Source organism: Trichophyton benhamiae, assembly GCF_000151125.1.
Source record: "Trichophyton benhamiae CBS 112371 chromosome Unknown contig01535.1, whole genome shotgun sequence".
NCBI classification, from domain to species: Eukaryota; Fungi; Ascomycota; class Eurotiomycetes; order Onygenales; family Arthrodermataceae; genus Trichophyton; species Trichophyton benhamiae.
In genome coordinates this window covers 554,109-579,342 of record NW_003315109.1, presented here as the reverse complement: position 1 = coordinate 579,342, position 25,234 = coordinate 554,109, and the positions used below count along the sequence as shown (strand labels likewise).

At 49.4% G+C, this 25,234-nt stretch overlaps 12 protein-coding genes across 12 annotated transcripts; 2 read left to right on the top strand and 10 right to left on the bottom strand.

The window, feature by feature from the left end:
- Positions 1-627: 627 nt before the first annotated feature.
- Positions 628-2,447, bottom strand: ARB_06493 (misfolded glycoproteins degradation protein Yos9, putative; the record flags this gene model as incomplete). The annotated part of the gene is made up of 2 exons (XM_003015324.1): positions 628-2,268; positions 2,346-2,447. The coding sequence occupies 2 exons, from the start codon at positions 2,445-2,447 to the stop codon at positions 628-630; spliced, it is 1,743 nt and encodes a 580-aa protein (XP_003015370.1).
- A 612-nt stretch (positions 2,448-3,059) lies between these two features.
- ARB_06492 (uncharacterized protein) lies at positions 3,060-5,942 on the bottom strand (the record flags this gene model as incomplete). The annotated part of the gene is made up of 5 exons (XM_003015323.1): positions 3,060-3,333; positions 3,393-4,527; positions 4,580-5,350; positions 5,536-5,803; positions 5,874-5,942. The coding sequence occupies 5 exons, from the start codon at positions 5,940-5,942 to the stop codon at positions 3,060-3,062; spliced, it is 2,517 nt and encodes an 838-aa protein (XP_003015369.1).
- Positions 5,943-7,268: 1,326 nt separating this feature from the next.
- ARB_06491 (uncharacterized protein) lies at positions 7,269-7,862 on the top strand (the record flags this gene model as incomplete). Its single annotated transcript, XM_003015322.1, has 1 exon — positions 7,269-7,862. One exon carries the CDS (start codon positions 7,269-7,271, stop codon positions 7,860-7,862), a length of 594 nt encoding a protein of 197 aa, XP_003015368.1.
- Positions 7,863-8,065: 203 nt separating this feature from the next.
- Positions 8,066-9,013, bottom strand: ARB_06490 (uncharacterized protein; the record flags this gene model as incomplete). The annotated part of the gene is made up of 1 exon (XM_003015321.1): positions 8,066-9,013. The coding sequence occupies one exon, from the start codon at positions 9,011-9,013 to the stop codon at positions 8,066-8,068; it is 948 nt and encodes a 315-aa protein (XP_003015367.1).
- Positions 9,014-9,375: 362 nt separating this feature from the next.
- ARB_06489 (uncharacterized protein) lies at positions 9,376-9,666 on the bottom strand (the record flags this gene model as incomplete). The annotated part of the gene is made up of 1 exon (XM_003015320.1): positions 9,376-9,666. One exon carries the CDS (start codon positions 9,664-9,666, stop codon positions 9,376-9,378), a length of 291 nt encoding a protein of 96 aa, XP_003015366.1.
- A 414-nt stretch (positions 9,667-10,080) lies between these two features.
- ARB_06488 (pirin domain protein, putative) lies at positions 10,081-11,133 on the bottom strand (the record flags this gene model as incomplete). The annotated part of the gene is made up of 1 exon (XM_003015319.1): positions 10,081-11,133. One exon carries the CDS (start codon positions 11,131-11,133, stop codon positions 10,081-10,083), a length of 1,053 nt encoding a protein of 350 aa, XP_003015365.1.
- Positions 11,134-12,025: 892 nt separating this feature from the next.
- ARB_06487 (uncharacterized protein) lies at positions 12,026-14,498 on the bottom strand (the record flags this gene model as incomplete). The annotated part of the gene is made up of 3 exons (XM_003015318.1): positions 12,026-12,444; positions 12,500-14,144; positions 14,235-14,498. 3 exons carry the CDS (start codon positions 14,496-14,498, stop codon positions 12,026-12,028), a joined length of 2,328 nt encoding a protein of 775 aa, XP_003015364.1.
- A 658-nt stretch (positions 14,499-15,156) lies between these two features.
- On the bottom strand, positions 15,157-16,350 carry ARB_06486 (uncharacterized protein; the record flags this gene model as incomplete). The annotated part of the gene is made up of 1 exon (XM_003015317.1): positions 15,157-16,350. One exon carries the CDS (start codon positions 16,348-16,350, stop codon positions 15,157-15,159), a length of 1,194 nt encoding a protein of 397 aa, XP_003015363.1.
- A 920-nt stretch (positions 16,351-17,270) lies between these two features.
- Positions 17,271-19,688, bottom strand: ARB_06485 (uncharacterized protein; the record flags this gene model as incomplete). Its single annotated transcript, XM_003015316.1, has 3 exons — positions 17,271-18,404; positions 18,473-19,303; positions 19,380-19,688. The coding sequence occupies 3 exons, from the start codon at positions 19,686-19,688 to the stop codon at positions 17,271-17,273; spliced, it is 2,274 nt and encodes a 757-aa protein (XP_003015362.1).
- A 246-nt stretch (positions 19,689-19,934) lies between these two features.
- Positions 19,935-20,414, top strand: ARB_06484 (uncharacterized protein; the record flags this gene model as incomplete). The annotated part of the gene is made up of 3 exons (XM_003015315.1): positions 19,935-19,958; positions 20,083-20,266; positions 20,338-20,414. 3 exons carry the CDS (start codon positions 19,935-19,937, stop codon positions 20,412-20,414), a joined length of 285 nt encoding a protein of 94 aa, XP_003015361.1.
- A 594-nt stretch (positions 20,415-21,008) lies between these two features.
- On the bottom strand, positions 21,009-21,793 carry ARB_06483 (COP9 signalosome subunit 8 (CsnH), putative; the record flags this gene model as incomplete). The annotated part of the gene is made up of 2 exons (XM_003015314.1): positions 21,009-21,543; positions 21,600-21,793. 2 exons carry the CDS (start codon positions 21,791-21,793, stop codon positions 21,009-21,011), a joined length of 729 nt encoding a protein of 242 aa, XP_003015360.1.
- A 521-nt stretch (positions 21,794-22,314) lies between these two features.
- On the bottom strand, positions 22,315-25,195 carry ARB_06482 (mRNA cleavage and polyadenylation specificity factor complex subunit (Pta1), putative; the record flags this gene model as incomplete). The annotated part of the gene is made up of 6 exons (XM_003015313.1): positions 22,315-22,642; positions 22,803-23,641; positions 23,710-24,098; positions 24,181-24,511; positions 24,586-24,751; positions 24,858-25,195. 6 exons carry the CDS (start codon positions 25,193-25,195, stop codon positions 22,315-22,317), a joined length of 2,391 nt encoding a protein of 796 aa, XP_003015359.1.
- Positions 25,196-25,234: the final 39 nt, after the last annotated feature.

The window sequence follows — 25,234 nt, the reverse complement described above, 5'->3', positions numbered from 1 at the left end:
CAGGTATATGCAGCCCTTTGGAATCCGGTCTGGGCAATACGTAATGCACGTTAACGGCGGTGTCTCTCTCGGTAGGTAGACAGCCAGGGCAGGCCAAGTAAGACAGATAGCAGCTCTCGAAACCAATCTGCAGAGACAAGAAATGGACGATAGCAGAGAAATATGCAGCCGGAGTCGTATGAAAGAAGCCGTCACTGCATGCTCCAGACAGCTGCGTGTGGTGAGGAGGGGGGATTGTTCAGGTGCGGGAGACTCGGTAGTTAGGTGTCCTCGAGCAGGGCCAACAGGCGCAGGCGCAGGAATCGGGAAGGGCAGGGAGACACAGCGCGGTTGCAGCGAGTCTGTCGGTCTGATTGATGCTGGTGCAGCGTTCGCCAGCCGGTCGTTCGTATAGTTAGTTGCAGAGAGAGACGCTCGCTCGAGGTTCGCCGATGTTTCTCGACGTTCGCACTTCCAGGCTGGGCGAACTGGATGGCGTATTTTATGTGACAGCAATACAGGGGCTAAACGTGGTGTAATGTGGTATTTTACAGCGCTAATACAGAAGATTACCTAAGCATGGGCGATGGATCGATGTCTATAAAAAGGGGGACGGCCGGCGCAGCAACGGCCATAAGATATCAATTACTACAGCTCGTCCTTCTCGTCCTTCTCCTTCTTCTCCGCCTTATCAGACTTGTCTGTCTTGTCAGTCTTGTGGAGCTTCTCCTTCTTTGCCTTTGCCACTTTGCTATCGGTTTTGTACGTTTCATCACTACCAGCTTCAGGCACAGTTTCATCTGACGCTGCTTGCCCCTGTAGTTTGCGAAGCATCCGTACTTTGTTTGGCTTTGGCTGTTGCTTCTTCATGCTCTTCTTCGTCTGCTGCTGCTGCTTCTGCTGCTGCTGGTCCTCGGGGCTAGTTTCCTTGGACGTGTCCTTGTCTGCTTTTCCCTCGTTCTTTGCCTGGGTTTCTGGGTCTCCTTCTTCTCCTTCTTCCTCTTCTTCCTCTCTTCCAACGTCATCGAATGGATCATCGATGATCGCCCGAAGCCCCTCTCCCCTGCTTGTAGATATCTCCTCCAGTCTCCAATCTTCACCGTCTGCAGCTTCGTCCAATTCCTGCTTCAACCTCTCGAACTTCTCGCTGGTCACCTTGTGCTTCTTCAGTGTTTCCTTTGATAGAACCTTCACCTTGCCTCCTTCGCTTCTGGCCACGACCTTGACCTTTGGCTCTCCACCAAATCCGAACTGGTCCTTTTCAATTCGCTTCCCGTCCTTACCTACCGTTTTCATAGCACCAACTTGGATGTCTCCAACTGTGGCAAAGGGCTCATCTGTAGCTTCGACTAACTCCTTCTTAGCACGTTCCTTCTTAGAGGCAAGAGCCGCTTCCCAGATGGATACATGCTCCGGTGATATAATCTCCCGGCACCTTATGCTGTTCGGCTTCTCTACCTGTGGCGGCTGGAATGCCACATCGTTGCATAGTCTTGGAGTGTAGACCATCATGACATAAGAACATGTGGTAACCTCCTTGATCCATGCAATATGCTCCGGAGACTGTGGATGGCAGTGGAATTGCACCTCAATCTTACGGGGCCGCCTTGTCAAATCACAGATAGTACCCCGTTCGAGGTATTGCACTAAGTACCACGACTCTCCCTTGGTTTGCAACGCAGCCACCTCAGTAGAGGCCGCCGTAGGCTGGCCACGTTCTGAATTCTTTTGGAACCTTCCAAGGACATAGGTTTTTGAGTCCGGATCTTCTGCCGGCGGATAGACAGGAACCCCTTGCCCAGGAACTCGTGCATGAAACTGCCGTACCTCCTTCATATAGCAGAAGGAATATGACCACCAGCCTGCAGCGTAGTACAGACATTTCCCTTCAAGGTCACTGAGCAGCTCAAGACCCCGGTTGGTTGCCCTTGCCAGCTCAAGTGCCTCGTCTTCTGGGTTAGGTGTAGAAGTAGATGTATTATCCTTTCCGGTGGGTGATACACTTGGGATTCCACAAAGGAACCGCTGGCCATCCAGAACCATTTCATGATAAGAATCAATTGATACATCATCCTCATCTTTCATCAATTCCTCATCATCAGCTTCTGATTCTCCTTGAAGCGGTGCCTGTTCTGATAGATCGGATCTCTCGTCCTGAGAAACAATATTCGGTGCGTCTGATGGTTGAGAAGGTGTATTTGTAGCATCCTTATTCTTTGACTGGGATTTGACAAGCCGTAGTTGTGCGTCTGATTCTAATATATACTCGTCAGGGAACACTACCTCGAACTAAGACGAGCGCCAATTGTTAGAAGCTTGTGTTTCTCCGATCGTAATTTCTTCCAACAAGTAGTAGTGATGCGTACCTGAGGATTGGCTAGCACGTCATCCTGTATGCTAAATGGCTTGTGGGCAGCAAACGCAAAGCTTGCGCCAGCTAATAGAGCTGTGAGTGTGCGGTGTCGCATGTTTCAAGAGATATTCCCAACGAAGTTAAGAAGGATAACTTCTCGTTCGCTCAGTTACTATCAATGGGTCAGGCCACAACCTATTTTAGCACCTGAAGCATGACCTATGTAAAGAGAAAGGACCGATTTGCTGATGTTGTTCGTCTCGGCGTGTTTGATCAGTCTAATGACAAGAAGCCATGTTTGTTTGGGAAAAGAGTGACTGGGCGGATGCGCATTAGCTCTACATAGACAGCCAATGCAAGAGTCAGCAATCGCACGCCGGATAGTACAGCAATGTCAACTTACCTAGTTATCAAATCGTATATCAAACAGGATGGACTGGATGTATTTCGGCTTCTCCAAATTCATTGAAAGGTGGCTCGATGTTAATTATTACGTAATACAAAACCTACGACGTCATCTCCGATAAGATAAAAGAAAACAAAAAGGGGAAGAGCAATTCTTATCAATCTACATCTCATCGATAATATTGGAACGCAGAAAAATAACATGAAATGGATGCTCCAGTAGATACCTAGGATAAAAAGTTCTATATAACACAATCCGCTGGAAGAATGGGAAACCCTGATAAAACTAGATACGCACTTTTCATAAAAATGGCAGTTTAGTTTACTCCGTTCGCAGCACTGGCCTTCCTCGCCGTTTGCTAGCAGCAGTCTTCTTCTTGTGGCCCTTTTCAAAGGCAGCTGCACTTCCATGGTCTCGGCCTACGTTATCGAGATCCTTTACCTTATAAATTCGAATGATCCAGTTTTCACTGGTGAATGCCTCCTCGATCGTGGTTAATTGAGGCCCTTGAGAGGGAAGTCGGACACCACGGACACGGTCTTGCGCTTGGCCGGGAGGAAAGAGGTTGTGAAAGTTATAGTAGGACATTTTGTACCTAGTAGCAGCTGTTAGTGAAAGGCAAACCTTAGTACAAGTCACCCGAGGGATACTTACATTAAACTGTTGCGCATAGCTGGGCTAGCATGCTCGTCCACGCGATACTCTCCGCGATCAGTGAAAAAGTCTCGTTCCTTGACCTCTTCAGGCCAGATACCTTCAGCAATGCGGATCATCCACAAAAACTTGTTGATGTCATCTCCAGAGTATCCTAGAAGACCTCCGAACACAACAAGCACGTAGTCCACATCGTGCTGTCGTAGGATAGGATAGCTGACTTCTTCACTGGAACTCATTGCTTTACCAACTGTAGCAATATGGGTGTTGTTCCAGGTATTGTTGTCAACCAAGGTTGGCCGATCGGCCATACCTCCAATTTGATATCCGTAATCCCACCACGCCATGATCTTGGTATTCTTAGGGGTATTCTGTCGAAGCCAGTAGTACGCTTCACGGTAGTCATCAATAATAAATTGACTGCCATCGGGTAATCTGCTGGCTAGCACGACAGAGGGAGAGGAATAAGCGTTGGAGGTGACCCAGGTACAGTGGGCAACGAAGAAGAGAAGATAAACCAGAACAGTTCCTGACACGACTAGCTTTGAGAAGTTGGAGTAGATGCCCACAACCTTATTGCGAGCAATGCGTAGGCCTCCTTGGGTTGACTTATCGCCGGATCCTTGTTTTTTGGCGTCCGGATCGGGGGAGTCCATACGTAGATAGACATCCAATATCTGCGACAGGGCCAGTCCGGCAGCAACGCATACCACAGGGGTAAGGGTTAACATCAATCGAACCATGACTCCGGCAAAGTAACTGGCTAGGACGGCGTAGATAATAACAAAGACATGCTCATCTTTGAGTCTGTAGAAGCACATGTATACGCCTGGTGGGAAGAGCCAGATCATCATGTTCAAGTCAAAATAGAAAGCTGGCCAGGAGGTAGGCTGGTGCTCTGAGACGGATGCAATGATGGGGATGTGAATCTTTGCGTAGCCAGTATCCCACAGAGAGTAGAATCGTCCACTCCATGGTGCAATGACTCCTGAGACCGTCAAGAGTACTAGTCCAGCAAATGACACGATGAAAACCAAGAGGACAAGGCTAGTAAGAACAGTCTGGAACTGTTTGCTGGGAACCTGAGCACGCAGGAACTCCACAAAGGCAACAATTTGAAGGAGGCCAAAAATACCTAGCCCAATGGTTAGTAGAATCCAGTACGCATGGGTACCAACCGTACTTACCAAGAGCTGCCATGTGGTCACTGTTGCGGATTGGTAGGAAACCAACGAATGGAATTTGCATGCTGGCTAGGGTTCCAAGAGCGTACCACGTGGTATAACTGATATATAGACGGGATGTATACCTTCCCATGCAAATGAGGACGAAGACATGGAGAGGAATCAAATTGGTAATGAACACATATCCACCCCAGGCAGACACCATGTACCCATAGAACAAAGCTGTCAAGGCACCCCACATGATCGATCCGTTCTTCACAGCCTTGATCCAGAGGAAGAATGTAAAGACGAGAAGGAAGATGGCAATTGCTTCGTTATCGTAACTTCCAGCCACGGAACGGGAGATGTAACCTGGCGCAATTCCGACAAAGGCAGCGGCTAAAAGACCGGCTGATGGAGAGGGAGCCATCTCTGTAGTGAGGAGGTACATGGCCAGGGCTGTCAGGCCAGAGAAGGCGGGAGCAAGTAAAACGCATACGTTTCGAATATCGACGGGAAGAGCGAGAAGTCGGAGGAGTTTATAGATGACACCGCTGGTGACCATTAAGCCGGGGTAAAGAGTGCCACCAGTGACACGTCCCAGGGGATGCCATGTTCCTAGATAAAACTCCGTCAGTATAAAGGCCACCTTCCCAGGCACAGCAGAACCGTCTACCCCAAAGGGTGCGGGGGGGAGAATGTAGAGCTTCATACGGTCATCGAACCAGTCCCAGAACTTGTAGAAACCATGCTCAACCAGGTATTTTGTAGCTCGGAAATTAAACCATGGATCGACTATATCGGCGCATTATGGTCAGTTACAGTCGGCTTCGCAGGGGAAGAATACTGTTGGGCTGATCTCCATATAGTCCAAAAGGGTAATCGTACATTCGTGGATGATACTTTCAAATCCTAGTTAAAGCAGCAAAACAGTTAGCCATTACGCTCGACATTGGTCTGTAAGACGTAGTAAGTTTAACTAATTTGAGGGACATCTATACTTATGACACTGAACAATCTGCTGGAGACTGCGGCTGCGGCGATGAGCAGTAAGATAACGACACGCAGCAGCCCACGGGTGTTTTCAGAGGTGCTGCCCTTTAGAAACGGCTCAATTGCACCGCTGGCCATGATGGCCCGACAGAAGAAGAAGAAGCTGGAGACGAGAGAGAGAAGACAGCCTTGCCAGTTGCGCTCATCGATCAACTTCAGCTTGTCTTGCTGAAGCTGCTGCTGCTGCTCGTCTTTCTAGACTTGCGAACGCAACACGCTGGCTTTGAGCTTAGTCAGCAAAACTCTCCAACTTCCGACGCCAAACTTCGACTTTGACCATTTTGACAGTTTCATTTCTCTTCTCGCGAACTACACTAACGTCCAACTCAATCATTTCCTGAGCTATCTGCTTCACATCTTTGAAGGAAAGATAAAGATGTTCCCTGTTCAGCACCAAGGATAGCAACTAGGATTTCTGTGCGGAGCTCCCTCCGGCAATCGCAGAAATTCGTAAAAATTCCTCTCATGGGTTATGACCAGGGAGAGCGTACCCAGCGTTGTGTCTATCAAATAGCAGCCTCATTACAAAAATATGGCCTACTATGTAGGGAAGACACCGAGCCAAGCAGGCAACCATCTGATTCGGGGAATGGCCCCCAAAATTCCACCAGTTGACGGCGCTAAGCTGCATTGATTTCGCTGCGCCGCACATGGGACCCTGGGTTACCCCCTGGTCAGCTACTCTACCATGCACATTGACTGGCTGAGAAGCCATTATTTGACACCTACTGCCTTATATACTATGAGTCATATCCTTTTTGAGGCTTCTTGTCCACTCATTTACCGCACTTTGAGCCTGACTACATTTTTGAGTTCAAGGCTGTTCAAACACCATACATGTTGGTACGCAGCTTCTTCGTAAAGAGATGGCCGCCTCCACTCATTGATACTACAACGCTGTACGCGATTGCTCTTCTCATTGGATACTCTAGGTTTGGGGGAGGGGGGAGAATCGACATCCATTTGTATGGAATATGGCAAAGGCTGCTTCTCAGATTAACAATTTTCTGACCAATTGCTTGGATCTGAGATGACAACAACCACAAATGCCGAAAGGGTATACATACTTTACACGGTTGCACGACTAAGTGTGCATGAGAAAGGCACCGAAGCCGCTTGCTCCCACACTGAGCGGACTCAGAGGCAGGATCCACAATGTGGATCGAGGACTGGAAGAAATGAAGACGCCTTTTCTGACCGCATTACATATATCTTTATGCAAGGCACGGATACCTCAGCCCGCTTTTGTTGTCTTGTCCATTCATTCACCACATGTCATACCTTACTACTCTGAGTTAGGAGTCGGCCAATTAGTTGACTGCCCACGCATACCAATGGATTACCTTGTCTACCGTTCGAAATATGCTTTCTCTAACCTGGTCAACAGTCATCATTGTTTTCTATTACAGGAACAGGGGACTCGCATGGACATACCCAGTATCACATCCTTGTTATTAGACACACACCCTCTCACGGCAGTTAGGCAACCAGTTCTAATTGAAATACACGAGACATGTGAAAAGATACGCCATATAAAGGTGCTCATTCCTGGGTAATCGTCTGATTTTCAACATGATTCCTCTTTCTATATCACTTCATTCAAACACCCTTACATATCGACACACTCTCTCTCTACAAAAAAAGCTTACTGGAATTGAAAATGTCAAAATCAATGGCATCCAGCCAGTTGTCCGCAGCCCCCTCGAGTTCCAAGGCACGACTACCCCCAACGCCACAGGAAAGAGCACTTGCTATCAAAAAGCTTCAAGAAGAAGCATTAAGTCGACTCCCACTAGACTCTCTCTATATTGTTCTGTGGATTCGCGCGGACCCTCCCGTGTCGAACGATTTCCATTGGGGATACTATTTTCACACAGCCAAATTGAAGGGCCACAAATATCATATGAAGAATATGGGACATGGGTGGATCGCGGATCATGGTCCTACCAACGGTGTCTTCAAGTCGAACTTCCTCTGTGTTCTGATCCAGATTGCCAGCATCCCACCGGAAAAGAAGTCCCTTGTTGATCAGATCATGAGGTCGCGTGATGGAGATGTCAACTCAATCCCAGGGATGTCCTGCAGAGTTTGGGTGTTGACTATTGCCGAAAAGCTCTCAGAAAATGGGTTGGTCAGGTACACCAGCCGTGATGCGCTAGAGCAAGAGTGTTTCAGGGTTGGAAACCAGTATAGCGCTGCTGCCGCAGAGAATACCCAACCGCGTCCTGTTGTCAGATCCGAGGTTTGCCATTGATTTTTGTCTGATAGGCGATTTTTTGTGGCATCTAGTGTATTGTGTTTTGCAATCTGGTGAAAGTCTCTCCTGTCCATCATTCACTGTAACTTCCTCTTTTCTGTCCTGAATAAAAATGAGTCCAGTATACTCCCATTTTAGCCAGTGTAAAAAAACAAGTGGAACTGTTGTATTGCCGTTTCATGTGTTAGAATCCTCCTCAATTACCACGCTATATAAGAGTCAACTGTCAATAGATTCAGGGCGACATCTGAAGACAGTTCCTGGGAATACTGGTCCCCGCCCATCCAAGAAGCGACTTGATACCACCAGGTGTTCCGCCCAAACCTCATAGCTGTAGTAAATTCCCAGTACTCGGGATACCACCCAGCTGATTCCCAGTCTAGGAAGCCCGATAGATGTCCATCATCATCAACAAGGATATTGTGAGCTTTGAAATCTCCATGAGTGAACACAACCCGATGCGGCCTTTCGTATATCTTCCTCGCTTCCGTCAATGCTTCCTCGAATTTCTCGGTAGAAGTAAACCCATGTGATGACGCAGTAGAGAACAGGTGATCGTATAGACCATTTTGAGTTGTGAATGGGCCCATGATATGGTTCGGAACTCGCTGGCTATGCACAGCAGTCCCAATCACAGAGCCAGTGAACAGCTTCTCAGGAGGACTCCACTGACGCATAGCACTCACGCATGTTTTTAATTCCTCAAGCCACGGTCCGGATGTCTCGATGTCTAGTGGATCCCTCGAATTCTCAAGCGTTATACCAGGAAGCCTCGTCATGAGAATAGAGATATGCCTGTTGTAGGGATCGTTCGGATGCTCTCCATAACAAAGAATTTTTGGGGTTGGAATACCACCAGCAGCTACCATCTGCATAGCTACAGCTTCCTCTAGACTTGTTCTATCTGTCCATTTCAAAAGCAGGCCGAAAGGTAGCTGTGCAATATTACCATCGAACGGGACATCAAACCAGTAGCAATACCACTCAGAAAAGATGTATAGGCCCTTATGCAGGATACCCCAGAGACGCCGGACAATTCTACCTGATATTCGAGGAACCGGAGGAGTTATTTCGGATATTCTAAGGAGCACTGGCCGCGGCCATGTATAGTCGGGTCGAAGAATCCGGGGCATCCACAGGCTGGTCATCTCTTAAGGATGCAAGAACTTCATATAACAGATTTTGAACGTGAGCTGCCTCTTGATAGTAGAGCCCGCAGCTAAGAAGTACCCGTAACTGTAAAACGGTGCGGCACACGGAAGGATATCGATCTTCCAGATAATAATAATATACACTTGATTGCTATTTATTTATCCCTTTTAAGTTACCTTGTTAAGCTGTTTAAACTTTCGACGACAAAAAGGCGGATGATGACATAAGCACGCCGCTTTAATCCTGCTTGTTCGAGCCCAAAAAGTCCTTTGCCTTCGTCACACTGCAATATCAAGGGACGACGACGTTAGCATCCGGATACATCCACCACTATTGAAAGACGGCAGAGAGAAATGCCTTACTGTCCCTGGTCATCGATTTCACCGCCCTCTTCTGGCGGAATAACCCGGTGATCACTCCCGCTGGCCGTCGAACCAGGTCCTACCCTCACCTGGGCGCCTGGGAATTTATTCTCTGCACCTGCGTCGACGCCGGTCTCTTGGGCTAGTAGAAGAAAGACGTCAGAATGGGATTGGTAACCGAGAAGGGGAGAGTACGAACCGGTATCACTGATGTTCTTCCCTCCTCTACCAGTCTTTGCCTGGTACGAGTTGAGGTCTTTCTCGGCTTGATATGCTTCCTGAGACATGATTATTGATTATAGATTGAATAGAAGTATATTGTTGAGTGAACTGTAGTGTTAATTCGACTGGAACAGGTACGGAGTATGGCGGTTTACTGTGAATATATATATAAATAGGTAGAATTTTGCTATGACATCATGTTACAAGATATATGGCTACATTTGACGTAAGATATATTGAACAAGGACGTGGCGACGATGAACTCCTAACATTCAACAATTTATTCAATTAAAGTACATGCAAAACAGGAAACAGGAAACAGGAAACATGCAAAGGAATGTCTGGGGGAGCACAAAGTCATATCTCATCAATTGAGCCATAAACGAAAACAGCAAGCAATGCTCCGGGAAACCCAGCATGGTACATGAAAATTCTAACCCATATCGAAAAGTAAGGAAAAATCGGCAATATTAGTCGATCTATAGCATTCTCTTTCCGATCTCGCTCTGCCACCCTCTGGCTCGTTCAAAACCGTTAGAGTGCGACTGGAAGTCACTGATAGCCTGGTAAACATCCTCCGTGGAGCTCAGAACAAAAGGACCGTACTGGACGACCTGCTGGTCAAGAGGCTGGCCGGCAATTATTAAGAAGCGAGACTCTTCGTCAGACTCGTTTGAAGCCTGGACCGAATCTCCCTCCTGTACGAACTCAACGTTGTGGTACTGAGGGACTCTCTTCTTGTTGAAGGTAGTGGTGCCTTCGAGGGTGTAGGCAAAGGCGTTCCATCCAATAGGCAGTATCTGGTTGATTCTTCCGCCTGGCTTGAGAGTGATGTCCAGTATCCAGACAGGCGTGTAGGCTAGGTCCTTGACCGAGTCTATGCCATGAGACTTGCCAGAGATGACTTTGATAGTGGCTCTTCCGCCATCCGCAGAGGCAATTGGGATTTCCTGGGCGCGGAGATCACGGTATCTGGGTTCACACATCTTCAGCTTCTTGGGTAGATCAACCCACAGCTGGATGCCGACGTTGGGGCTGCCGTCTGGGTTGTTATGGGGCATTTCAGCGTGCATTATGCCTCGGCCGGCAGTCATGAATTGCAGATCGCCTGGGCCGATAGTGCCTTTGTGTCCGGCGAAATCTTCATGATCTACACCGCCAGAGAGGAGGTAGGTGATGGTCTCTTGTCCTCTGTGAGGGTGGTCGGGGAATCCGGCGTCTTTGCCAACGGTGAAATGGTCCAGCATGAGGAAGGGGCTGAAGTTGCGAAGTTTGGGAGTGCCGATGGATCGTCGTACGCGCGCACCCATGCCCTCTGACTTCTCAATGGCCAAGAAGGCCTGTCTTATGGCTCTTGGGGCAGACATGTTTGTATGTACTGGGCTGTTTGTGATGGTGTTGTTGTTGATGTTGTTCAGGGAGGTGTTTGTAGCAGTGCTCGAGGTGTTAAAGAGATTCAATGTCTGGACTTGGTATATCGAGACAATGATGGAAATGAGAATGATGAAAAAAGAAGGAAAAGTCCAGCCCATGGAGAATGAGAGGGTATTTATAGTCGGGTATCAGGACGAGAATCTTCTATAGAAGACTGCTAATAATGACTTGCTGGCCGTGTGTCCATGACGGCGGCTTTATAAGGCCTTAGGGAAGCCTGAGTAAGACCAGACAAACCAGGGCCCACCACGCAGCAACTTAACCTTCTTAATTAAGCTTCTGGCCAGCTTTTTCCTATGGAACTCCGTGCATGCCGAACCATCTGGTCGGTTTCTCCGTCATGGTTGCTTGGTTATCGTTTCACGCTGGCTGGCTGGCTGGCCGGCCGGGTTGTTTGCTGGTCGAGAAGGCGAAAACGAGGAAAAAGCAAAAAAGCAGCAAAAAGAGACGTTTGTCATCACTGACAAAAGCCAAGCCTCGGCTCTCCGGGTGGGCTTAGCGGGCTTAGCGCAGCATGACAAAGACGGCTGTAAGCAGGGAATAAGGAAGAAAAAGGGCCAAAGGAGCAGAGGACATGGCGATGGGCAAAGGCTATGGGGCCCGTTGGTGCATGGTTTGCTGCTGAATCCTGCTTACTCGATGAACAGTCAGATACTTGGTTTCTCATGGAGGGGCTGCTGGCCGACTTCTTATTCGTTGCATGGTGTGCACCAGATATGCAGCATGTACGGAGTACAGGTAGTTGAGACGAGATATGCAGAGACGTCCTCGAAAATATGGGAGATAATGTGCTCTATTAAAATAAACCTAGCTGAGCATGGGAGGATAGCAAAGGAAATAGAAGGTCTTTTGGGGGGATTGCGGTTGATAAGAGGTAATGAGGGGGGAATTATAGGATCAAGGGGATTCGCATGGGTGTTCATAGTGAACATCCTCTTCCCTGTACAGATGTACACAGAGTATTCAGCTCATCTTTCATCAAAGTGTAAGTTACTTTGCAAAGTGCAAGTCGTAAGAGAGCCACTTTCTGGCGTTGATTCCAGCAACGTCCAAACCTGGAGTTCCGTAGGTGAGTGGAGCAAAGAAGCCGAAGCCCCAGATTGTTGCTCCCAGGATCGCGATAGTAGCGGCCCAGATGGCCAAGAGGCTCTGCCGGGTGTGCTTGATCTTTAGCGGGCCATGGCCAGGCTTGCTCGCCACGAAGTCCTCGCTCAAACCGGCGGGGTCAATGTTGAAGATGAACTCGACCAGGGCGCCAGTGACCAGAACAGACGCTATGTGAGAAGGGAGATAGTGGTGCAGGAAGCGTTGTCTGCCCATAAGATAGAACGGGAAGTAGTGAGCTGCCCAGCAGAGGAAGAAGAAACCGGTGCTGTTGTACAGGCGGTGACGGGTTCCTGGGCCCCAGACTGATTGATTACCATTAGCTCATGACAAACGATGAGACGGAAGACATGTACTTACTTTCTTCCAGGGCGTCGATTCCACGACGGAGAGCAAGCTGGTCGGCTCCGAGAATACCGACAAAAACCGCGAGAAGGCTGCTGCAAAGCCACCATCCGACGGGGTTTCCAAGGAAGTAGATTTGTTCTCGGGTGTCGTTCTTTGTCCAGAAGCTGACACCACGAAGCAAGAAGGGCCACTGGAACGGTTCACTGGCATACGGATGGCTGCTCGTCAAGGCGTTGTTATGGTGGAACATGGCAGCCTGGAGTTCGAGGTACTTCTTCAGGAAACGCATTGGCTGGACCTTGCGAGGTTCCTGGTGACTTCGAGGGCTGTCCGGCGCCAAAGATGGGATATCTTCCGCATACCAGAGGTTGCTTGGGTCCTTGGAGTTCTTGTTTCCGTTAATTTCAGCCTGCTTGTATCCCCAGTCTGGCAGAGGGTTGGTATGAGTCCACATAGCAACCTTTGAAGGGAAATGGATCAGGTTGAACAGGCTGGAGCGGGTTCGGAATTCCTCATCAGCCTTGCCCTTGGGGACCTGGATCTCGAACAAGGTGTCGTTATGTCGGTTGCCAGCCGCTTCTTCAGGGGAGGTAGTGGTAAACTCCTGGTTGGTTGGGTAGCTGGGAGACGCAACATCGTGTGAGAGAAGGAAGGTGTTGGTAGCGACATGGCGGAGCTGCACGATATGTCCATTGCGAACTTTGTGTCCGGTACGGTTATCAGAAGCAAAGGGGACCTGAGGCAGGATTTCCCAGTGGTTGTTGGTGTCGTTGTGAGGGTATCCGGTGACCTGCTGGCCCTGACTGGAGACACGGCCGTCATCATATCGAAGAGGATAGCGGTCAGGGTGACTGTGTAGGTAGACCTTGGTGTCCTTGTGTCGGAAAGTAAGTACATCATAGTATTCGACTCCCTTGGACTGAGCAAACATGGGGTTATCACTGAGCGAGGCCTGGAACTCTGGGCTCATGAAGTCATCACCGGGGCCAGACTTGGTGAGAATAGCAAAATGGACCTGGAACCAGAGGAGGTAGATGAAAAAGGGGACGATGATCAAGCCGAACGCACGAGCAGCGAAATGGGTACCAAACTCGAAGAGACTAAGCTTGCCCCGGCGGCGGTTCACATCAAGCAACCCCCATAGATCGATCAAGACAGCAGATCCGATGGTCACGAAGGTGAAGACACCAACATACTTGGTCGAGATGACACAGCTGAGAGCAATGCCGGTCATAAGCATCCATTTCCACCACTTTCGGCTAAAAGGTTGGTGTCTGTTCTTGTGGAATTTGATATAGCAGAGCACACTCAATGCCATTGAAATGACAAGAGTGGCATCGAGCAGAATCAGCCTATCCTCGCCGATATGGGCATTGTCGAACAGGAGAAGACCGGCGGAAAGAACACAGGCAGGGAGCGAGTAGCCAGATTCCCACATAATGAGAAACACGACGGGGACGGTCAGGGAGCCAAGCATGGCCGGTAGAGCGCGAAGGGCAACATAAGGCACCTTGTTGTCCGTGTACGAGTCTCCAATGTTTTCAAACAGGAATTTTCCATCGAATCCAACCAGCCAGCCGACCAGCGCAAAGAGGAGTTTGGCAAACGGCGGGTGGACATCGAAGAAGTATGTGCCTTGGATATAAAGTGAAGCAAACTGCAGCACACAGCGTCAGCCCAGCCGCTCTCCCATCTATGCCTACAAGACAATTATATCGAGATATAACAGCAATGCTTCTAAACTGACCTTTCCGAAGTGTACTTCATCAAACACCACCTGGTCAGGATAGCTGATCTTCCAGAACCTCGTAGCAAACGCGCCAATGGTAACAATGACCAGGGCAAGTCTGTAATCCCATTCTGACGAGGACTCGGTCTGTCCCTTTCCCTTCTTTACAGCTGGCTTATTCTCAGCGCTCTTCAAGCCCGACGCAGCTGCTGGAGAGGGGGTAGGGCTCTCGCCGTTCTTCTTGCCGCCCCGGTGTCGAACGCTGGAGGACGGGGACGCCATCGTCTGGCAGACAGTCGTAGGCGTAGATTCTGCAGTGTATCCTCTATCCGAGCGAGAATCTGCTTCGAGAGGAGTGGAATTTGGTATGTTATCAACTGTCCAAACTGAACACGTTAGCATCAAATGGCCCAGCGTAGAGAAAAAGGGTACAGGACGGGCAAAGTAACGCGAATCTGTCGCTGCATACCTCATGCACGTGAGAATGAAAGGGGGAGAAAAAGAACCTTAGAAGGACATAATTAAAGAGCGTTAAGAAGGGTAGAAAAGAAGAGTAATTAAAAAGAAGACGAGAAGAAGTAGAAGCAAGACGGAGAAGAAGAGGGAGAAAGGGGTGGTGTTGCTGCAAGCGAAGACGATATCGAAGTCACAGCTTTTTTTTTTTTTCTCCTTCCCTGCAGGCGCTTGGCCAGCGTCTCCTGAAACCCCAGACAGGCCGTTTGTTAATTCTCCGACGGACACGAGAAGAGAGAGAGCGAGAGAGTGAGTGAGTGAGCTATGCATATACAGTGATAATTGGTAGTAACAATGGCTATACAGTGGGCTTTCTTTCTAGTACACAGTGGTAAATGCTCAGGGAGTTATGCATCCAAGGCAGTAAAAGCATCAGTAAGAACAAGAACAAGGCTGAATACACCAAAAACGCCGTCCATGCAGGGCTTTAATCGTCATTTTCCATCATTTCAAGCAGTTCAAGCTCCCTCGTTATCATGGCCTGGTACTCTGCGCGCGACATACCAGCCGCCCTGGCAAGGCGGAACATGCTCTTGACGTTGGTCGAGATGTGCTGGCGGATGGCCATCTCAGAGGCCGACTGGCACTCCGCTGAGTACTCGAGCTTGGAGATAGCGTCAGACCGGTTCGAGGACGAGGCGGAGGCAGGTCGTGGGTGGTTGAGTGGTAGTTCTGACTCCTCTTCGGCTGGCTGTCTGCCGCGTTCAGGTGCGGCGGCGGCGGCAGACTGGGACTGTAGCTGCTGTTGCTGAATGATGTTGCCCATCTGCCGCTTGAAGATGTCTTCCAGGGTATTTCCGTTGAGAGAAGAGTCTCCTACTTCCGCCTTGTCGATGGTAGGGTCGTCGTTGTCCAGGGCAGGCTGGACATTGGAGTACTGGTTGTAGTATGCCGCATCAGACATCTGCTCTCCTCCGCGGCCGTTGTGCTGGTCTGGACCTAGGCTGACTGCACCGTTCGCCGGTGTACGAGACTGCACATTGTCGTACTGGGCCCAGTAGTCGTCCTCGTCCTCGCCGTCTCGGTTGTCATCCTCGTGTACAATGACAGGAACACTGGCCTTCGCCTCTTTCACAGGTTCCTTGGCCGTCGACTCTCGCAGGGCCTCGCTGGCCTCCCCAATGGAGCGGAACCAGGCACCCTCTTCGTCTCGCAGAGCGTCAAGAGGGAGGACTTCAGCGACCCTCCATCCAGCACCACCGCCCTCCTGGTCCAGGGGACACCACACATACACCACCGTCAGCCCAAACTCGTCCAGCGGGAGCTGACATCGTAGGGTCTCGGCGTCAAGCCATCTATACGCTATTATGATATCGTCAGGGATCTCTATCTCTCCCGACACAGGGTGTGGTTCAAACGAGCTCTCTGCCTCGCCCACGATCCTCTCCACTTCGGCAGCATTGGCCGGGCCCCAGCACAGCAGTCGGAGCCACGACTCCGCCGACGAAGTAGAACCAGTACCCGAACCCGCACCGAGCAGCTGTACTCGCTGTCGAAGGACCGGAGAGAGCAGAGGGAGCAGCACTGGCGGCGGCCTCGAAGCCGCAAAGCCGAGGGGGAGACAAGCAAGCAGCGGCGCTAAAAGCTGTCTCGGCTCCGGAGGAGGAATGTAATCGACCATAGTCAGAGGGTAAAATCAAAGCTCCGTCAGCGTCAGTATCGAGTCTTGTCTCTGTTTCTTTCCACTGCTTCTTCTTCTTCTTCTTCTTCCTCCCAGGCTGTGCTGGCCGGCGGCTTTATAGACTCGGAGGGGGGTCAAAAGTCACGCGTACGGATAGTTAAGCGGCAGAAGTGAAAAGTGACCGTTCCACGATGCTTGCTTCTTTGTTGGCGCAGAGGCGCATGAGGGCCAAATATGACTCTGATGGCAAAGCGAAAGATGACAGACAAGCAGGAGAGCTGCAGCTGGGGGGGGTTAGCTAGGTTAATATATGTGTTCTATACGGCGGATTCCAGCAAGTGGAAATGGTTCCGTCCGCCCAAGGGTGCATTTTTCTTTTGACTCCACGGCTAGTTCCCCCAGGGCAGGACAGGGCAGTGCGAGACTCGGTGAAGCGAAGACGACGGAGAGCGTCCAGCAGAGAGGCTTCTTTCACGCAGCCGGACAGCTCGACGTCTCCATCTTCTCCCGCCTTCGCCTTCACTTCGTCTCTTGTTTTGTTTGTCTCTTGATTTTCTGTTCTTTTTCTGTTGTTTTTTTCGACTTTTTTGGTGAGAAAAAGCGATGGACGTCATAGGCTTAGTCAGAGATTACATAATATCCGCCATTAGAGAGCGTCGGCTATAGAAAGACGGAGATAGAGAGATGGAGAGATGGAGAGATGGAAGTGATGTAGATGATAGAAGACATATCTAGATAGATGGCATATAGTATAGACAATAGCGGAAGTGGAAGAGATGGGTTACGCTGGATTAGTTTATCGCAGGTGAAGAACAAGGGGTATACTAAATACGGCATATGGTACAGGAGCAGCAAAGGAGCCAATGCAGAAGAGGATGACGGCGTGAAGAGACGAACAAGAAGCAGGGCGAGCGAGGCAGCTACAGGTTCCTCTCACGGCTGGCCTGTTCAAGTCGGCCCGTGAGGCGCTTCATGCCCGCCCATTCGTCCGCCGAGACATCTTCAGCACTGCCACTCAGCCCCTTTCCAACATCAAAGACAGTCACCACTCCGTCAAGACCACCGGTAGCAATTCTTCGGCCCTCTCGTTCTTCCCATGCGACCTTGTTCAGTCCCTTGGTCAAGACACCGCCGCGGCCAGCGGTTGGCGTGGCGCTGGCAACGGGCACCTCTACCTCCTGCTGCAAGTCCCATATCTCAAGCCTTCCAGCTCCGTCAACAAGGGAGAAGATGCTGGGTCGATGAGGAGACCATTTGGCGTCATACACTACATCTTCGCGGGTGATGTCAAGGATGGGTGAGACGGTCTGCAGCTGAGCAGTGGAAGAGGTTCCCGATGTCGAGGTCGAGGCCGGGGCACGGATACGCCAGAGTTTCACGCTCCAGTCCAGACTCGAACTGAGCATCAAATCGCTTAGATCTACCGGCCCTCGGGCAGGATGGAAGGCCGTTGACATGATTGGGGCAGCGTGGCCTCGGTACGAGAGACGGTGGTCGGTACCGGACTTGGCCCCTGCACGGTCATATCGATGGCACGGATATATCGTCCCCTCTTCAGTGCCAACAAGGAAGAAAGTCGGGTCTGACTGGGGGAACGACAGTGTCGTGGGAGCCAGGTCTTCAGTCTTAGATGGCGGAGGGGTGGTCAGCTCCAGGTATTCCTGTGGCTGTGAGAGCATGTCAACCGTCCATCCACAGACAACTCCGTCCGTCGAAGCTGTCAGGATGTTATGTGCATTCTGTGTTCCCACAATTGCAATGCTGTACACCGGGTGGGTGTGACCGGAGCCCGACAGCGGCGTCTTTTGTACGGGAGCACCACCTCCCGCTCGGGATGATCGCGTATCCCATAGCAGAACCTGCCCAGAGTATGATCCACCCACGATCAGGTTTGGGTGAAACGGAGAGAACTTTGCCGTCAGTATATCTGAAGTTGAGTGAAACACGTATTCAGGCCGTGTGTGTAGATGTTGGTTCCACACTTGTACCAGGCCATCTGGCTCATGAGGTGCTGTTGGGTTTTTGGTATAGGATGCCAAAACAAGCTCAGGGAACTAGATACGTCGTTAGCATGCTACATTACCTTCCATAACCAGCAGCACATAGGACGAGACAAACACACCTTTGGAGAGAAACTTATATCACTGATCATTCGTTTCTTGCTCCATCGTTCGTCAAAAAATTGTGTGATTTCTTTCAGGTCTCTTCTCTTCTTGCCTGTGCCATACTCTTCATCATCCTCGTCCTCTGCACCAACGCCGCCAAGGGCATAGTCAGCAAGAACGTCATATTCTTCGTCTAACGCTCGCTCAATAACCTTGCTAGATCTTTCAACGAAATCCAAAAACTCGCTTGCTGAAGTCACTGCATTCAGCTCGTCCGCAGTCAATGTTCGTAGTGGGTATCGCAGTTGCGTAGATGTGGTTGTTGGTCCGCCATTGGCCCAATCCTTTGCCAGTTTTAGCTCTTCTTCAATCTCCTTTCGTAAGTTATCACGTATCTCTTCGTCTTTCTCTCTGGCTCTCCGACTGAAACGCTTAGACGTTCGAGATGGAGTGGTAGGTGAGCCACCGTCCTCCAATTCCGATATATCATCATCTACCGGTGTTTCTGGCTCTGGGATGGAGTCTGTCTGGACACCTTTGCTGTATGTAAGAATTTCTACCTTGGGGGGAGCTGCTGGGGCTGGTTCTGGTACGGCATTGTAGGGCGTTTCGTCGATTGTTTGCGTCGCTATAGACAGGGACATAGGTCGGGCTGGAGATGTAAATGTTTCCATATCTCCGCTCAACTGTCCAGCGCTGAGAACCGAATTGGGCCTGCTACCCCGGCCTCTTGGAGACTGCTCGCCTCCATCTTTCAAAGCTGCCGACGAAGGCCTATCAACCAATCTGGATATGAGGTTGTCTAGTTCTGCTCTGTTGTCAGACCGATTCGGAACGGGAGCCACCACCTATAAAAACCATTAGCTATACTGCCCAGCATAACTGCCACAGTTCAGTCAGACCAAACGTATACAAGCCACCTACCTCAGAGCTCTCCCCAACGCTCATGCGATTCTGCGAGAACTCCCGCTGTCGTAACTCTCGCTGCCTCTTCAGCTCCGCGAGCTTGGCCTTCTTCGCGAGTATCTCCTCCTTTCTCAGCTGCATATTCCGGTCCGCCATCTTTGCTCTTCCAGCCGGCTGTCTCTTATCCGCCTTGGCTTCGTCTTCTTCGCCTCTGCTGCTGCTGCTGCTTCTTGAAACCACCGTACTCAACCGTGTAGTCTGCCCAACTGCCTGCCTCGAACCTCTTCTCGCTGCTGCTCTGCTTTCATCCCTGGCGTTGATGGACATCAAAATATTACATAAGCGGAGTCAGGAACATCAGAAAATCCCGGAACGTTCAATCTCAAATCCGAACTTGGGTCGAAAAACACCACCAAGCCGTCGTCCGGGAACCTCCATTGAGCTCAGATCGCAAGTGGCTGCTGTGCGAATTGCATCGCCAGAGATATATACTCTTTGTCCCCTCCCGTTACCTCGCTATTTTTCTCGACACCCCTGTCGCTGGGGATTCTCCCTTCACTTTCGTGGTTAAAAATGGCAACATCCCAAGGAGTTAACGTAAGGCTTCAATCGCAAATTCCTGTCCGAAGACAGTGATATACGCATGTCAATTGTTTCGATGGCATCGTGGATGATACTGTGTGATGGGTTTCCGTTTACTGATGTTTATGCGCTGGTGTAGGTCCTGCGATATTCCGCTCTCTTCGCGGGTGTCTTCTACGGTTTATACCATCAGTCTACTCTCAACACACAAGCGAGAGCCGCTCAGATAGAAAGAGAATACAAGAGAAAGGAGTCTTTGATAGAGCAGGCAAGGGCTGAATACAAGAACAAGACCTCGCCACCAAAGAAGGACGACAGCAGTGGTATGTTAACCGCTTCAAACACCGCATAAACAAGTTTTTTTCATCCGGCCCTCCGGCTCACCAGATAATAGTTATCACCGATCCAAACGATGCGAGATTTGATCTAGAGGCTCTTTTGAAGGCTACCGCGGGTGAGACGGCGAAATAAGACCGTGACATTACATTTGGGGAAGGGCAAAAGTGATGACAAGACGGATTATTAGGCAGCTCAACCAGCCCATTATCTTGAATCCGGAAAATGCCACGATCTGGGCTCGTTGATGCTGCTACCAAAATGTGAAGGTGGCCTCGGTCCCAGCACTTGGAAGAGGGAGCCGAAGCCATCTTTACTATGTATTATTGTATCATCTCATTTTTTTTAGTCTGTTGAGCAAAAGACGAAGGGAAGCAGCCGCATCAATAGATTTGTTTCTTGCTGTATATACTCATGGAATTTCTCCAGTGGTGTACCGTCTCCTATTGATCTATTATCCTACGTTGTTGTTGATGATAATGACTTCTAGCATGACCACGCCATTGACAAAGATCCCTTTGCAGAGTTCTAATGCAGAGTCCCTCCGTTGTATGATTGATTATGATCTCTTCACCCGTGGAGTATATTAGTAGTAGCGGATGCTACTAATAATTCCAAGATTCGTGGGTTGGATGGTAGAAACCCAAAAAAATGTCTAGTTTGAACCGCATCAGCGTACGGAGTGCCTAAATTGCAGGTTTTCAATCCACCTATGGTGGAACATGAACTTCAGCCACTTCCATGGTTCCCGATAAGTGCAGTTATTTGCCCGAGCGTTACCCTCTCTTGTGCACCCGGCCGAGTTGCTGGCCTTGCGGGGTGCATCAACCTTGAAACAGAATCATAGGTCCAGCCTTTTGCAGAAAGATCCTGTATCAATTGCGATGGTACGTCGTCGCCAGTATCTTCCATAGCGTCCGAGTCTGGCTCAAGTCCTAGCTTTGATTCGATGGTGGGTAGCCTAACCGTCTTATATGATAAACTGGTATCGTCTATGACCTTGTTCCGGTAATGAACTAAAGCAGTACAGATTAGAAACCGCTCTCTCAAATCCCATGGCATGCTCTTTCTATCACACGAACCAGTATAGGACTGAACTAGAGGTTCAGTAAGCTTATGCCATGGGGCTGTCTTGAGAATCTCATAAACTGTCCCATGGTCCCTCGTCCCAACAGCTCGTACTAGCTTTTCGAGAGCTTTCATCAAGGTATCGTCCTCAAGTAGAGTAATAGGCAAGCGGCGGAATATCATCCGAGCTTCATATCTGTTATACAGAGCTGTTAACACTTTGATCAGTTACGAAATACGGGCCATTCTTACATATCATCGTCAAGAAGAAGACATATTAAATATGAAGAGTAATATGTGCTTAAAAACTCCCTATCACTTGCTGCGCCATCCTGCGAATATTTAATGTTGATCGTTCCCTCAAGCTCTATCAGCGATTCAAGCGGGAAAGTCGAAGTAGATAATATCTCAGTTAGCCGTTCCGGTACCGAGGGAGATGACGACATCGTTATAGGATCGAAATCTAGTATGTAAAGGGAACCAAGATCCAAGTGCCTGTTCAGTACTGGAGACGTAGTTGTAGCTTGCAGGCAAGTGATTCAAACCATTAACGATGTAGCTTCCAATCTTATGAGGACGCGGGACGATAAGAATGACCGTTAAAGCGGCATGAAACACCCTTAGTTGCTTTTGTCGCCGCTTTAAACACTACCAGTTCAATTGCCAGGCGGAATAATCTATGAATTGTGTGTCAAGGGATTTGGACGAGCTTTTAAATCTAAGAAAAGAGAGAATAAAAAGTGAAAAAAGGAAAAGATTGGATCCCCCGAACTAAGACCCAGTTCAAGGTTGTTAAGAATAACTAAAGCAGGGCGTCTATCTTACAGCACCCTAGCAGCTCACCCATTGGCAAGATGCACCCAGCAACCACTGAGAACTGATCGTACAAACTGTTGGTGTAAAATAAAATCAAACAGAACCTCTCGTGGTATAGTACAATTTACCCAATCATGACTTGGCCGGCTCCTCAAACCGTAGGTAGAAGGCCAAGCAAACAGAAACACGAGGGAAAAAAGGAAAAAAGAGCGAAAAAAGGAGATAGAAACAAGGCTAGGAAGATGTTATGCCAGTCGGGGCTGTCTGAATCGGAGTTCCGCTGTTTTGAGGAGTAGGAGTGGTACCATTCTGAGGCACAGGCGTAGAGTTGGCCGAATTGGGATTCCGACGGGGATCCCGGGTTGGCACTTGTTTCGCTTGCTCCGGGAGGACTTCCGGTTTCCACTTTAGGAGAATCTTCGTTGCAAGCGGGCGAGTTTCCTCCACTGTTTGATTTAAGAGTCAGCTGGGAATCCTGCCTATGGGGTTCGTACTGGGGAGCTAGCATACTTGTCTGGTATAAGTCCACCAATGCATCTAGGCAGAGTTGTCTAGCAGGGGGCCGGACGATGATAAGATAACTATTTTATGTTAGCAATTCCCAAATTAGGTGATGAAACGGCGCTGACGGGTACTTACTGCAAAGCTTGAATACACAGGCTGACTCTCTCTGGATCGTTTGCTAGGGTCTTCACCTTTTGTATTAAGGGAGAGTCCAGTTCGGGCAATTCACTTAAGAATCGTATGAGAACTTTATCCTTGGCATCAAGGTATGGAAGCATGCCTTCCAGCAGCTTCAAAGACCAGCGGCCATAATGAATTGGTACGTAGGGGTTCTTTGGGTCCCCCTCAATCTGTGAGCTGGCATTCTTCAGCTGTATCTGGTCATTATACCACTCTTCGTTCATCCAGGAGATGGCAAAGTTCATCCGAGCTCTAAAGTCTTCTAGGACATAGCGGTAAAGCATATTGCGAATGGTATTGGCAATGTTCTGTTTTCCGGGCTCTTTTTGATCATCGACGCTTTCCTCGCTCTCAAGGCCAGCTGATGAGCGGGTAGCAAGTCTCGTAAGTAGGGTCAGCCACGATTCTCGATCAGAAGAACTGGCAGCTAACCTCCCGAATCCAAGAGACTGAGAAGGGTTGTTGGCAACAGCTTTTGAAGACTGTGGGAGAGTAGAGATCATTGAAAATATCCTGCTGACTGTCTCCTTGCCTAGATGTTCAACATCCTCAGGGGATAGAGGCGGTGGCCTCGGCAATACGAATGGGCCTAGTGAAACAATATCCGGTAAAGCCTCAGTCGAAGGTGCTTCGGGTTTAGCAATATCGGTAGGCGGGCCAGGAATATCCATTGGCTGATACTCTGGCTCGTAGTCATCATCGTCTTCATCAGCTGCGGGGGGTGCGCTGGCAGCCTGATTTTGTCTTTCAAATACTTGCTTCTTGCAGATGGTCTCATATCGAGAACGGACAGCCTATAAATCCTTTAGCATATATACTCAAAGTCCAAACGGGACCTGATCAGGAGCAGGGGCAAACATACCCCGATAGCCAAATCTAAGGATTCTCCTCCCACCCGAGTAAGTACTGGGATGATAATCTTCACCACCAAGTCTACCGGGAGCTGCTTCACGTCGAACGAAGCGAGACCGACATCCTCTGTAAGGGTAAACAGCTGCCCGAAACTTGTAGGACCTGGCGGAAGTGGAGGAATTTTGTGCTGAGGTGGTGTTTCAAGGCCCAGCCTTGCTCGCTTTGCGCTGTCTACTACATCAGTAGGTTCTGCGGGTAAAGCACGTTTCCGTGATGCTTCATCGAATATCTCATTGTGTGATTGTGCCAGTCGCTCAATGTATTGTTGAATACGCCCGGCCAGGGGGTGGGTAGGAGCCCTAGATAGCAATTCACCGTTAGCCGAACCATGTCGGGAGGCTACTGGCGTGTGATCTACGCACTTTTTAACTATACTTAACAATAGCGCTCTTGTCGTCCTTTCCATAGACTTAATATTTACTTTCGTTGTTGGTGTGATTGGCGAGTTTGCCTGTTTGAGCGGATTGAAGTTGAGGATGGCATTTATGATCTTGTTTGAGATAGATGGCCGGGTTCGTATTAGGACTGGGATCGAATTGAGCGTTGCGTTGACCAAAATGGGATCGCTGTTTCTCGTGGTTAAAAGCTGCGCCCTTAGCTCGACGTGGAGAGGCAACTGACCTTGAATTCTCGTGGAAAACATTAAGCAATCTATCCAGAAGACCTGATGTCTCTGCTTCAATGTTAGGTATAGCTAGGAGTGGATGGTTCCTTGGGACGATTGCTAAGGAGGGTTCGTTCTTCTCCGGTCGCTGGATGTGGTATTAGTATTAGCTCTCCGAATATACTCCTCCTGAATTCTCTTGACATTACTGTCATCACATACCCTTGGATCAGCTATCGGTCCCTGTGTTTGTACTTGGACAACCTTCTGAGCGAACTTGATACAGCATATCTTAACACCATGAGAAGATACGTCCCACTTCTTCAGTATAGTATGTTTTATGGTTGTCATCGTTTGCCATAATGAAGCCTGGCTAGCATCGCTCACACTAGTTATAGAGACAATAAAGGGGATTAGTGTTTTGTTTTCTTTCGTTCAGATGATGCAATAACGCATGTAGAGCTGGTGGGATATGCAAGACAGCCATGACATACACTTGTCTAAATATAAGAACATAGATGCTTGCAGCTGTCATGATGGCACCTCGGACAACTGTCTCATCATTCTCAGGTGTATTCAGCAAATCGTTAACCGCACCGAGGATTTCAGTAGCTAATTTCTGCTTCGGTTGCTGAGGAAAAGCCGGGCTCGAAAACGTCTCGGTGAGAAACTCGGCCCCCCATCTTCGTAGCTCCAACCGCGCATTGACGCCAATTATAGGTAGTATGCCATGAACGATCTGAGGATAGAGAGCTGCATCGCCGAGGACGAGATTTCGAGCTGCGTCTAGCTGTGACATCTGCTCTACCAGACTATTCCCGGGCAAAGCCATGATGGACAATAGCTACCCAGACCACTGCCAGCAAAGAAA